At 42.7% G+C, this 12,408-nt stretch overlaps 1 protein-coding gene across 1 annotated transcript in view; it reads right to left on the reverse strand.

Annotated features, from left to right (window-relative positions):
* Dock3 (dedicator of cytokinesis 3) overlaps positions 1-11,180 on the reverse strand; it is a 367,607-nt gene extending 356,427 nt beyond the window's left edge. Inside the window, exon 1 of the mRNA XM_050139541.1 lies at positions 10,779-11,180. Within this exon, the coding sequence (XP_049995498.1) occupies positions 10,779-10,815 (37 nt within the window). The 5' untranslated portion in view covers positions 10,816-11,180. The remainder of the gene's footprint in view (positions 1-10,778) is intronic.
* Positions 11,181-12,408: the final 1,228 nt, after the last annotated feature.

The raw sequence follows: 12,408 nt of genomic DNA on the forward strand, positions 1-12,408 counted from the left end.
AAAAAACCCAGGATAGCCAAAACAATCCTATACAATAAAGGATCTTCTGGAGGCATTACCATCTCTGACTTCAAACTCTATTACAGAGCTACAGTAATGAAAACAGTGTGGTACTGGCATAAAAACAGAGAAGTCGACCAATGGAATCGCATAGAAGACCTGAATTTTAACGCACAAACCTATGATCACCTCATTTTCGATAAAGGAGCTAAAAGTATACAATGGATGAAAGAAAGCATCTTCAACAAATGGTGCTGGCAAAACTGGATGTCAACCTGTAGAAGAATGAAAATAGACCCATATCTATCACCTTGCACAAAACTCAAGTCCAAATCGATAAAAGACCTCAATATCAGTCCTAACACACTGAACCTGATAGAAGGGAAAGTGGGAAGTACCCTACAACAGATGGGCACAGGAGATCGCTTCCTATGTATAATCCCAGCAGCACAGACATTAAGGGCAACATTGAATAAATGGAACCTACTAAAACTGAGAAGCTTCTGTAAAGCAAAGGACACTGTCACTAAGACAAAAAGGCAACCTACTGACTTGGAGAAGATCTTCACCAACCCCACAACAGACAAAGGTCTGATCTCCAAAATATATAGAGAACTCAAGAAATTAGACTTTAAAATGCTAATTAACCCAATTAAAAATGGGGCACTGAACTGAACAGAGAATTCTCAACAGAAGAAGTTCAAATGGCCAAAAGACACTTAAGGTCATGCTCAACCTCCTTAGCTATCGGGGAAATGCAAATCAAAACAACTTTGAGATATCATCTTACACCTGTCAGAATGACTAAAATCAAAAACACCAATGATAGCCTTTGCTGGAGAGGCTGTGGAGGAACGGGTACCCTCATCCATTGCTGGTGGGAATGCAATCTTGTGCAACCACTTTGGAAATCAGTGTTTCGGTTTCTCAGGAAATTCGGGATCAACCTACCCCTGGACCCAGCAATACCACTCTTGGGAATATACCCAAGAGATGCCCTATCACATGACAAAAGTATTTGTTCAACTATGTTCATAGCAGTATTATTTGTAATAGCCAGAACCTGGAAACAACCTAGATGCCCTTCAATGGAAGAATGGATGAAGAAAGTGTGGAATATATACACATTAGAGTACTACACTGCGGTAAAAAACAATGACATCTTGAATTTTACATCAAATGGATGTGAGATAACCCAGACCCAAAAAGATGAATATGGTATGTACTCACTCATAGGTGGATTCTAGCCATAAATAAAGGACATTGAGCTTATAATTCGTGATCCTAAGGAAGGTAAATAAGAAGGTGAACCCAATGAAAAATATATAGTTATCCTCCTGGATACTGCAGGTGAACAAGATTGTCAGGCAGGGGTTGGGAGCATGGGGGTGGGGTGGAGTAAGGGTAAGGGGAAATGGGGAGAGAGAAAGGAGAAGGGGAGGATGGGGAGAGCTGGGGGGAATGGGATAGTTGGGATGAAGGAGGGGTGGAGGTGGGAACAGGGAAGTAGATATCTTAATAAAGGGAGCCATTTTAGGGTTGGCAAGAGACTTGACTCTAGAGGGTTCCCAGGTGTCCAAGGAGATGTCCCCAGCTTGTTCCTTGGGCAGCAGAGGAGAGGGCGCCTGAACTGGCCTTATCCTATAGCCACATATGAATATCTTGCATATCACCATAGAACCTTCATCTGGCAATGGATGGAGATAGAAACAGAGTCCATTGGAGAACTGGACTGAGCTCCCAAGGTCCAAATGAGGAGCAGAAGGAGGGAGAACATGAGCAAGGAAGTCAGGACCGTGAGGGGTGCGTCCACCCACTGAGACGGTGGGACTGATCTAATGGGAGCTCACCAAGACCAGTTGGACTGTGACTGATGGAGCACGTGATCAAACTGGACTCTATGAATTTGGCTGACGGTGGAGGCTGACGGAGAAGTCAAGGTAAATGGCACTGGGTTTTGATCCTATTGCATACACTGGCTTTGTGGGAGCCTAGTCTGTTTGGATGCTCACCTTCCTGGACCTGGGGGGAGGGGAGAGGACCTTAGACTTCCCATAGGGTAGGAAACCCTGACTGCTTTGAACTGGAGAGGGAGGGGGAGGGGAGAAGGGGGAGAGGAGGGAAGTGGAGGGAGGGAGGGGAAGTGGGAGGAGGGGAGGAGGTGGAAATTTTTAATAAAAAGAAAAAAAAGAAATAAAGGATTTAATTTTTATTTCATGTGTATGGGTATTTTGCCTGCACGTATGTCTGTATACTTGGCACATATGCATTGCCTAAGGAAATCAGCATCCACGAAACTGGAGTTATAGATGGTGGTTAGCCACCATGTGGGTTGTGGGAATTGAACCTGGGTCCTCTAGAAGAGCACACAGTATTCTAAGCTGCTGAACCATCTCTCAGACCACAAGGAAATATCAGTTTTGTTTTTTAAAGTATGAGTTACAAAAACCAATAAACTGCCACCAATACTCTTAAAAGTTTTTATTACATTATTTATTCCGTGCACATGTGTGTCTATATATGAGCACATGTGTGCCATAGGCTGTGTGTGAAAGTCAGAGGACAACTTACAGAAGTTGGTTTTCTCCTTCCACCACGTGGGTTCTTCCTAGGGATCAAACTACAGAACCTTAAACTGTATTTTTTCTAAGTTCTCTTAAAGGCCAAAAATTGAACTAGTGGGACTGGAGAGATAGCTCAGTGGTTAAGAGCACTAGCTACTCTCACATGGCAGCTCACATTCATCTATAACTCCAGTCCCAAGGGATCCAACACCCTATTGTGGCCTTCCTGGCAACAGGCATATACATGGTACACAGACATAAATGCAGTTAAAACACCTATACACGTATTATTTTTATTTGAAATTGAATTAGTGAAGGGTATAATGCAAGCAATTTATATAGAAATAAGGAACAAAAATGGGTATTAAGTCATCAATTCTTCTCATCAATAAGAATATTCTAGCAACCACTGTCTACTAATAAAATGGGCTCCACTTAAATATTAGCGAAAGTCAAATACACACTTGTTAAACTAAATCTACTCTGAGTTCTATGTTTATCATGCTTTAACTATTCCACAAATGTTGGTTCTCACTCATTAGCAAGAGCACATAAATGAGTTTTGAAAGAAGAAGGAAAAAATACATGGAAGTAGGTTGAGATTTTATACCACTGTAGACAAACAGGAAAACAGAAAGACATTTCTGAAAGACAATTCCCAACAAAGTACTGTCTTCACTAAAGTATCCTAACATGTAATATAGCAAGTACCTGAACTTATGAATTTATGAATATTTTAAAAATTTAAAAAGTCTCAGAGACTATGTGCAAAAACTTTACAAAATATTGTTTCTCTATACAAAATTTGTTGGAGATGGGGCAATATACAAGAGACTTGAAAGCAAAATCCTAAACAGGCTTGTTCACTACAGTAAAAGCATAACATTGAAAATATATCCCTAATATAGCAGGCCAACTGCTGCTTACATACTAGGAATAATTTTAAACATTATTATCAAAAATACAAAATTCAAAAGAATATTCAAAAGCTATTAAAAATTTAACACCAAGCATAAAATATAAGGTACTTCCAACCTCAATGACCATTCTTTTCAGGTTGTTATGTTTTAGGATGTCTGAAAATGCTACACATTGAGCTGGAGAGATGGCTCAGGGGTTAAGAGCATGTGCTATTCTTCCAGGGAGCCCAAGCTCGAATTTCCACACCCATGTCCAGTAGCTCACAACTGCCTGGAACTCGAGCTCTAGAGAAGCACCCTCTTCTGTCTGGAACTCAAGTGGTAGAAAAAAAACATACACATAAATAAAAACTTTTTAAATCCTGCACTGAAAGCACTGCTATGTTTAGAATGCACTTTAATGCTTCTAAAGTATATTCTAATACTGCATGATAAAATGATCTGTAAATCTGAAGTCTACAGAATGTTGTTATATATTAAATCTATTAAGTGTTAAGCTGACTAGGGGTTCATGTACACCTGTTGCCCAATTACAGGGGAGTTGAAGGTGGGAGCCCAAAAACTAGAGACTAACCTGGATAACACAGCAAGATACCTGTCTCTATAAAAAGGGGTTGCTCAATCTATGAAATGTTTGTTCCACAAGCCTGGGAAAATGAATTCAGATCCTTAGCACCCATGTAAAAGTCAGACACATCTGTAACTCCAGTGCTGAGGTGGGGGATGCAGACAGGGAGATCTCTGGAAGCTATCTGGTAAGTTAGTCAATCTAGCTAAATCCCTGAATTCCAAGTTCAAGGATAGACCCCTCTCAAAAACTAAGGTGGAGAACAATTAAGAAACACCTCAGAGTCAATCTCCACTTACATGCACATAGATAACATATACCACACACAAACACAAACTTTGAATTGATAATTCCCTGTTTGTTTTAGAGAACAGAGGTCAAGACAACTCCTTTTGGTTTAAAGAGACACTCAATAAATGTATGCTAAATTCAATTTCTTTCCTCTGTTCTAGGTGTCTTTCTAAAAATGAACAAAATGCTGGACATGATCAGCTTGCTTTATACAGTGAGCTCCAGGCCAGTTAAGAAGTGAGACCCTGCCAGGTGGTGGTAACACACACCTTTAATCCCAGAACTTGGGAGGCAGAGGCAGGTGGATCTCTGTGAGTTCGAGGCCAGCATGGTCTACAAGAGCAAGTTCCAGGACAAGCTCCAAGGTTACAGAGAAACCCTGTCTCTAAAAACCAAAAAAAAATAGAGCGAGACCCTCTTTCAATAATTAATAATAATAATACTTAATACAGTCCTCAATGCATTATTGAAAACTTGCTTTCTGAACACATACCCTGTATTTATACCCACTATCAAAATAAATCATTATATTCAAAAATGGAACAATAATATTATGTAGCCTTATACAATTTCCAAGGTGGAAAAAATTCCTTAAATATATTTATCTAGTTTAAAATGAAAAGACTCTATGCCACTGGTTCTCAAAATGTGGATCTCAATCGGTTAGGGAGTCAAATAACTCTTTCACAGGGGTCTCCTAAAATCATTGGAAAACACAAATGTTTACATTATGATTCATAACAGTGACAAAATTACAACTATGAAGTAGTAATAAAAATAGTTTTATGGCTGGGGTCATCACAACATGAGGAACTACATGGGGTCACAGCATTAGGAAGGTTGAGAACCACTGCTCTAGACTTCCTCAACTTTCAAACTAGACATACAGTACTGACAAATTCCATTCAAAGGCAAGGGGTATAATAAAAGAATCTGTAGAACTGGAAAGATTACTTAGCAGGTAAAACAGCACTGCTACTGCCCAAGCCTGACAACCTGAGTTTGGTCCCTGAAACCCATGGTGGAAGAAGAAAACCAACTCCCAAAATCATCTCCTACCACAATGGGACCTCATGTCAACACTCAGACACAATACACACACAGACACACACACACACAAATAATAATAACAATAATAAAAATTTATAAAGGAGCAAAATCTGTAGCACAGAATTCTGAAATCATGGGTTCAAATGTCAACTCAGCCCTTAGTAGCCTAGGCACCTTAGATCTGTCACTTAGTAGCCTAGGTACCTTCTTCCTGCTGTTAATGCTCCCTGTAAAGACTAAACGTCTGATTATAAAATGCAGATTATATCCTTGTTTCTCAGAACAAAATAAATTTCTGGATATGTGACCATGTCTTCCCCTGGTGGCTATCTTTATCTCAAAAAGAGGTATTAGTTTTCTGTCAGAGGCTTCAAAAACTGGGCTTCCTTCCTAGGACAAATGAGCCATAAAATAACTAAAGCCACCATGTTTTCAAGCTAGTCTAATGACCAGTGAATTTCCTCAAATGCTGTGGACAAGGGTTCTTTCCCATACAGTTCCTGCTCCACCTCTGTACTACAGTTCTTTTTTTCTTTCCTTCATTCTCATCCTTTCTTTCTCCATCTCTCCTCCTTCCCCCTGCCTCCCTCTTTCTCTCTCCTCAAACTACTGATCCTCAAGTCTCTAGAATTCAAGGAAATATAAGCCACACCAGGATCTACTACAGACCTATAGAAGTTAAATTTTCATGAAACTTAGTGATTTATTTAAATAAAAATAAAAGACTCTATACGCATACTCTGGTCTTGAGAAAACAACTAAGGCTTAGAAAAGTAAAGCAAAAAAGACTTTTTTTTAAGGCGGGCGATGGTGGCGCACGCCTTTAATCCCAGCACTCGGGAGGCAGAGGCAGGCGGATCTCTGCGAGTTCGAGACCAACCTGGTCTACAGAGCTAGTTCCAGGACAGGCTCCAAAGCCACAGAGAAACCCTGTCTCGAAAAACAAAANACCAACCTGGTCTACAGAGCTAGTTCCAGGACAGGCTCCAAAGCCACAGAGAAACCCTGTCTCGAAAAACAAAAAAAAAAAAAAAAAAAAAAAAAGATTTTTTTAATTAGGAAAAAATAAATATAGCATTGCAAAACTATTGTTAAAAATGTTAAATATTCTGGAGGGTAATGAGGGAAATATTTCATGGTATAAGAATTGAAAAATAGCAAAAAATAAGAATCAATACTCTGAATTATTAAAAAGTTTACCATGGAGCTAGGGATGTAGCTTTCTGGCAAAGTACCTTCCTAAAATACACATGCAGTTTTGTTTGCTTGTTTTTTAATATAATGACAGCAGTGGAATAAACAAGATGGCTTTTTGAGGCAGTTTCCACATTCTCTTAGTTACATTTTCTATTGCTATGATAAAGACCATGAGCAAAAGCAATTTAGGAAAGAAATGGTTTAATTTGGTTTACATGTTATAGTCCCTCACCAGAGGAAGCCAGGACAGAAATGGAAACTGAGACCACAGAGAAATGTTGCTTATAGGCTTCACCTCTGTGGCTTACCCAACCTGTTTTCTGATATGACCCAGGATCACCTGACCAAGGGTGGCACCACCACCCTTCCCAGAGGTTTTCTCCAAGTTGACAAAAACTAACCAGCATATACATCTAGGACATCAAAACAATACATACACATTCACACCTTTGCTGTTTATCTACTGAATGAATTTAATTACATTTTTATTTGCTGTGGATATTTCCTGTTTTTGTTACTAAAGGGTGAGAAAAGTGCTGTTTTTAGTTTTGGTTTCCCTGTTTGTTAGTTTGAGTATAATCTGTAAAAAGAAGGACAAGTTTTTTCTTATCTACTGCACTGTAGAGCAGGAAGTTCCTTGGAAAGACAACCTAAGAAACAAAACATACAGAATTTTCCAAGCAATTATGGTTACAGGCTAGCCTGAATTATAGAGTGAAACCTGCTGCAAAAACACAAAAGAAAGAAATGAAAAAATCCCCTAAAAATATTAAAGATGAGCAAAAACAATCAAGTATGTCATAAAATACCTCCCATTGCAATAATAATAATTATTATTAAAGGGACTATACAACTGTTAAATGACCAAAGAAAGAAAGGAAGGAAAGAAAAGCGACCTCTGAGATTCTTTTCTTCATTTGTGTAATAGAGGTCCTATTAAGACTACTCTAGGAGGCCGGGCTATGGTGGCGCACGCCTTTAATCGGGAGGCAGAGACAGGCGGATCTCTGTGAGTTCGAGACCAGCCTGGTCTACAGAGCTAGTTCCAGGACAGGCTCCAAAGCCACAGAGAAACCCTATCTCGAAAAAACAAAATAAAATAAAATAAACTACTCTAGGAATCTACGTAAGGCAACACAACTTGGTATCTCAGCAAACTGATGGACACATTTATCTTCACAAAAGGTCAGTGCCCTCCCCAGCCTCCCAAGCCAATCACAGAATATAACAAAAAGGGAGCTTGGAGCCGGGTGGTGGTGGCGCACGCCTTTAATCCCAGCACTTGTGAGGCAGAGGCAGGCGGATCTCTGTGAGTTCAAGGCCAGCCTGGTCTACAAGAGCTAGTTCCAGGACAGGAACCAAAAGCTACGGAGAAACCCTGTCTCGAAAAATCAAAAGAAAAAGGGGGAGGGGAGCGGAGCTTGGGTACCTGAGTCTTAAGTAAAAAAGAATAAAAGAAATGTTGCAACCTGTACAGAGATCCTCTACTGTAAAAATAAAGATAAGAAGGTAGTAAGAAGTTAATTACAGACCAAACTTGGTGGCACATGACTCAGGAGACTGAGGCAAGGGGATCTCTGAGTACTAGGGCAGCCAAGGGGCTACATAGTGAGAGACTGTCTTGAAAGAAACCATTAATTACTACTAGATTTCAAAGCCTTAAAACTGTGAAAACACAAAGGAACAACTACATAAAGGTGGAGAAGGGAAGATTTTGCAACAGGGGCTCATTTCCCTATCGATATCAGGAGCTCTTTCTCAAAAGTCTCCAAATTGGATGAAAACTGTGTTTTCTTTCTTGCTGTAGGATTACAAATTGCTGAACAGAAACAGAAATCTGTACTCCAGCTTAGTCAGATATTCAAATCTGGGAGCAATGAGATGGCTCAGTGGGCTAAGGCACCTGCCACTAAGTCAGATGACCTGAGTTCAATCCCCAAAATCCAGAGTAGAGAAAAAAAAAAAACAGACTCCCCAAAATGTTCTACGACCTCCTCGTGCATGTCATAGCATGGGTACACCCAATCCCCACACAAATGAAAATAAATGTTTTAAAAAGGATCAAAGTTGATCTCAAAATATTTTTCTTAAACAATGGTAATAGTTACTTTCAAGCTAGTCCTTAAAGCAATTAAACAAGGGGATAAATAAGTCATTTGAATTGACATTTTTCCTCATTAATAAGCACAATATTGAAGATACCTTACAGACTGAATTAGATTTTAAGAAAATGCCTAAAAGTGCAGTCCCTAATATGTTCATGGGGAGGGGAGTAAATCTCCTGAGTTTTAAACAATAAAAAAAAAACCTTTTAGACCATTGAAAAAACAGTGACAGAAATATCAAGTAGTTACCTTTTTTTTTTTTAAGAAGAAAAAGCACCATAATTATACCAGACCACAGCTGCAACGCAACTGTCTTCAGAATGACAACAGCCCTGTGCCCAATATTGTGCCCCTCTACAGGGCATAGCAATTTTTCTAAAGCTAAGCACACGTTCGAAGAATCCAAGGCTCTCCTTTCATCTTTCGTCTTGGTAAATCACACATCAAATCTTAGTACTCTTAAGAGTCACATACACCTTTCCTGGTTGGCTTGAATTGCCAGTCTCCGAACCACCACCCCTAGTATTTACTATCACTAAGTACTAATGGGGGAAATAACATGTACTAACTACTTAGCAAGTGTACTTGTTTGCTTTTCACATCCCTTTAAGATATGTAAACATGAGCCCTCAATTTATACATTAAGAAAATGATCTGAGTAACCTGCCCAAAGCACCAGTAAAAAGAAGCCAGCACTCTGAACTCCACTATCTGCACCACTTGGGAGTTCCTCCCCAAAGGAAAGAAATTAGTCAAGTACCACTGGACAGCCGACCACTTTAACACCCATTTCTTGTTATTCTAATTAAGAAATTCTGGTAGCAAGTTATGAACAAGAAAAATCATCAGCCCCTCATTTCACAGTATCAACTTAGTATTCAAGGAATGCTTTAAATAGAAAAGGTAAAAGAGTCTCTAGGGGTGAATCCAGCATGTGCATCATTTCCCAATTCTTTTTCAACAGACTCGAGGACCAGGAGTCTTTTTTACCAGTTCCACTGTAACATAGCTAATTACAAACTTTGGAATGTTACTTTTCAGAACAAGATAGACGGCTTCTCTGATATAAAACCTATTTTGACATACTTTGCCTGATGGTATTCCAAAACAATTGTTACCACTGCAGAGTTACTTTGTAATGAATTATGAACGAAATACTGATAGAATTGTTGCACTAGTGGAAATAATAACTTACCCTTAAGCAACAATTTCCTATTAAGTTTTCTAAAATTTTCCATTACATGCTAAGAAAGAAAGAACACTGCACACTCAACATTTTAAATATTTCTAAGTAAATCCAAATTGCAAATCCAGTTTACAATAATGTAGCGTGCTGAACACTCTTCTCATGCAATGACTACGAAATACTAACATTGTAAAACACTCGGTCCCTTAAAAAACTAAATATTGTTTTTAAAGAGCTGAAATGTTAAAAGAAATCGATAGCCTCTGGAGTTTCACATAACACTTTAAAGGAAACTAAGGAATAACATTCTCATTTGAAATAGGTTTTTTTAAACAAAACCATGTCAACAAAATACACTAAACTTTAACAGTGATGTATGCCCAAAACACCTCCCACGGTAGTAAGGTCACTATTTCTAATACTCATAGCAAAACAAATAGCTGCAGCATTTGAATTGAGAAAATGATGTCAACGAATTCATCCTTTTTTGTAAGATTCCAATTGGAAAATAAACCGCCATCGGGCTCATTAACTTTTGTGCAGAAACTCATTAAAATCGAGGTTCTGACTGCTGGAAAAAGCAGGTCCTCAGAATGCATCTTCTTGGGGAAATTGTCCTGCGCCCCACACCACAAACCTCCCGCAACTGCCCCGGCCTTGCGGCCCCTCCCGCTGGCCGCACCTGCTGAGGCCGCCCCGCCAGCGCCCCCTGCCGCTCTCCCGCACCCAGAGCCCCGGGCCCAGCCCCGCGCCTGGAGCGCACCCGCCCCGCGCCGCGCCGAGGCCGCACAGTCTGCGGGCAGGGGCGGAGGAGCCAGGGCAGCCATCGAGGCGGGGCCGGGAAGTCGGGCACGTGCCCCTCCATCCCCGCCTCTGTCAGGCCCGAGCCTCACCTACCTACGCCGTATTTCTCCTCCTCCGTGGGGGTCCACATGGCCGGGCCGGGCGCAGCTCCGCAGGCGCAGCGGCTGGGGGACAGCGCGGAGGGGACGACCGCAGGGACGGCCGCGGGCCCGGCTGTGGCGCACCGCGGGGCAAGGCGGGGGCGGTCAGGCGGCGCGGGGCAGTAGGCGGCGCATCCCTCGCAGGCCGTCCGGGATGCCACCGCCACCGCCGGACGCCACGTCCTGACAGCGGGACTCGGCGGACGGCCCAACAGCCCCGGGCGGGCGACGCGGGCGAGGGCTCACGACCTGTCCGTCGCCACCGTCCCCGCGCCGCCGTTCGGCTCCTCGCAGATCCGTCGCTGGCTTCCCGGCGCCGCCGCGGCTCGGCTTGCCTCAGCGGGCTCGCAGGATGCCCGCGCATGCGCCGCTCCCTGGCGCGCGGGGGCTCGCAGGACCCGGGCTCGCGCCGCCCGAGCCCGCGCGCGAATCCACGAGATGCCGCTGCGGGCCAGCGGAGGGAAATCTGCGAGAGGCTATTGGACAGCCCGGTCCGGGAGGCCAGGTCCCTCCGCCCACCCAGAGCCTTGGGCTGCAGCTGGCATCGAAGGGGGTCGCGGTCGTGTGTGTGTGTGTGTGTGTGTGGAAGGCCACAGTGCCTCCGGCCAGCCGTACCGAGATGGCCGCTCGCCCTCTGGTCAGAGGAGAACCAGTAAAGGGGAGGGGGGAGCATCGCTATTAAACTCATCTCGTCGTCACAGTGCTGTCACGGCCACATCCCCTGAGAGATTCTCTTCGGTCACCCCGAGGGGGCTGGCAGAATGGGCTCGTCTCAAAGGAACCCAGTGAAGTGCACGGGTTCCTGGACTCCTAGGGTGCTGTATCTAGGCCAAGGCCGCCAACATCTCCTGAGTTCTTTTGTTGAGTTGGCTGCTGTGGTGAGTGTGTGGGGCCTGAACAAGCTTAGCAGCCTTTCTAGTAAAGAAGCCTTTTCTCTCAGAACTCTGTTTAGTTGTGTACACCAGACCCATGCCTCTGCGGGGCATAGGTCTCTGCCTCCTGCCATCCTGACTGAGTTCCAGCACCCTCCCAGAGCTTTCTTCCTCCTCCTCCTAAGAATCCCTTCACTTTGGTGGCTACCAACATTACCTTATGACCCCCTACTGTCAGCTGCTGAGCAGAGACCAGGAACTGCTCGGGACTCTACATTTAGACCCAGCATATAGCCAAGTCGCAGCTTGTCACCAGCGCTGTAAGTTCAAAACCTGGGTGGCATGCCTCGCTATTGCCCTTGGATGCCCTGCTCTTCAAAACCCATCTCAGTAACTCTCTTCCAGGAACCCTAAATTAGTACTGCAGTCAGCACAATGACAGCTTTCCTTTCTTTTGTTTTAAGATTTTATTTTGGTGTGTGTGTGTGTGTGTGTGTGTGTAAAAATAATGTCCTTTGGAACCAAAGCTATTTCTCCAGCCTCCTCCTTACATCTTTTGTCTGGGATTTCGGTATTCATTTTTATCTAACAACCCTAACCTTTCTGCCCTAGGACTGTCAGCTTACCAGCTTGTAGGCAAGCTTTAGGCTAAAATCATCTTTCTGGCCTCTCAACCCCCACCCAACTCGACATTGAGTGCTTGGTCATTAA

Source organism: Alexandromys fortis, unplaced genomic scaffold (assembly GCF_014885135.2).
Source record: "Alexandromys fortis isolate MF-2015 unplaced genomic scaffold, M_Fortis_MF-2015_v1.1 scaffold_36, whole genome shotgun sequence".
Classification (NCBI taxonomy): domain Eukaryota; kingdom Metazoa; phylum Chordata; class Mammalia; order Rodentia; family Cricetidae; genus Alexandromys; species Alexandromys fortis.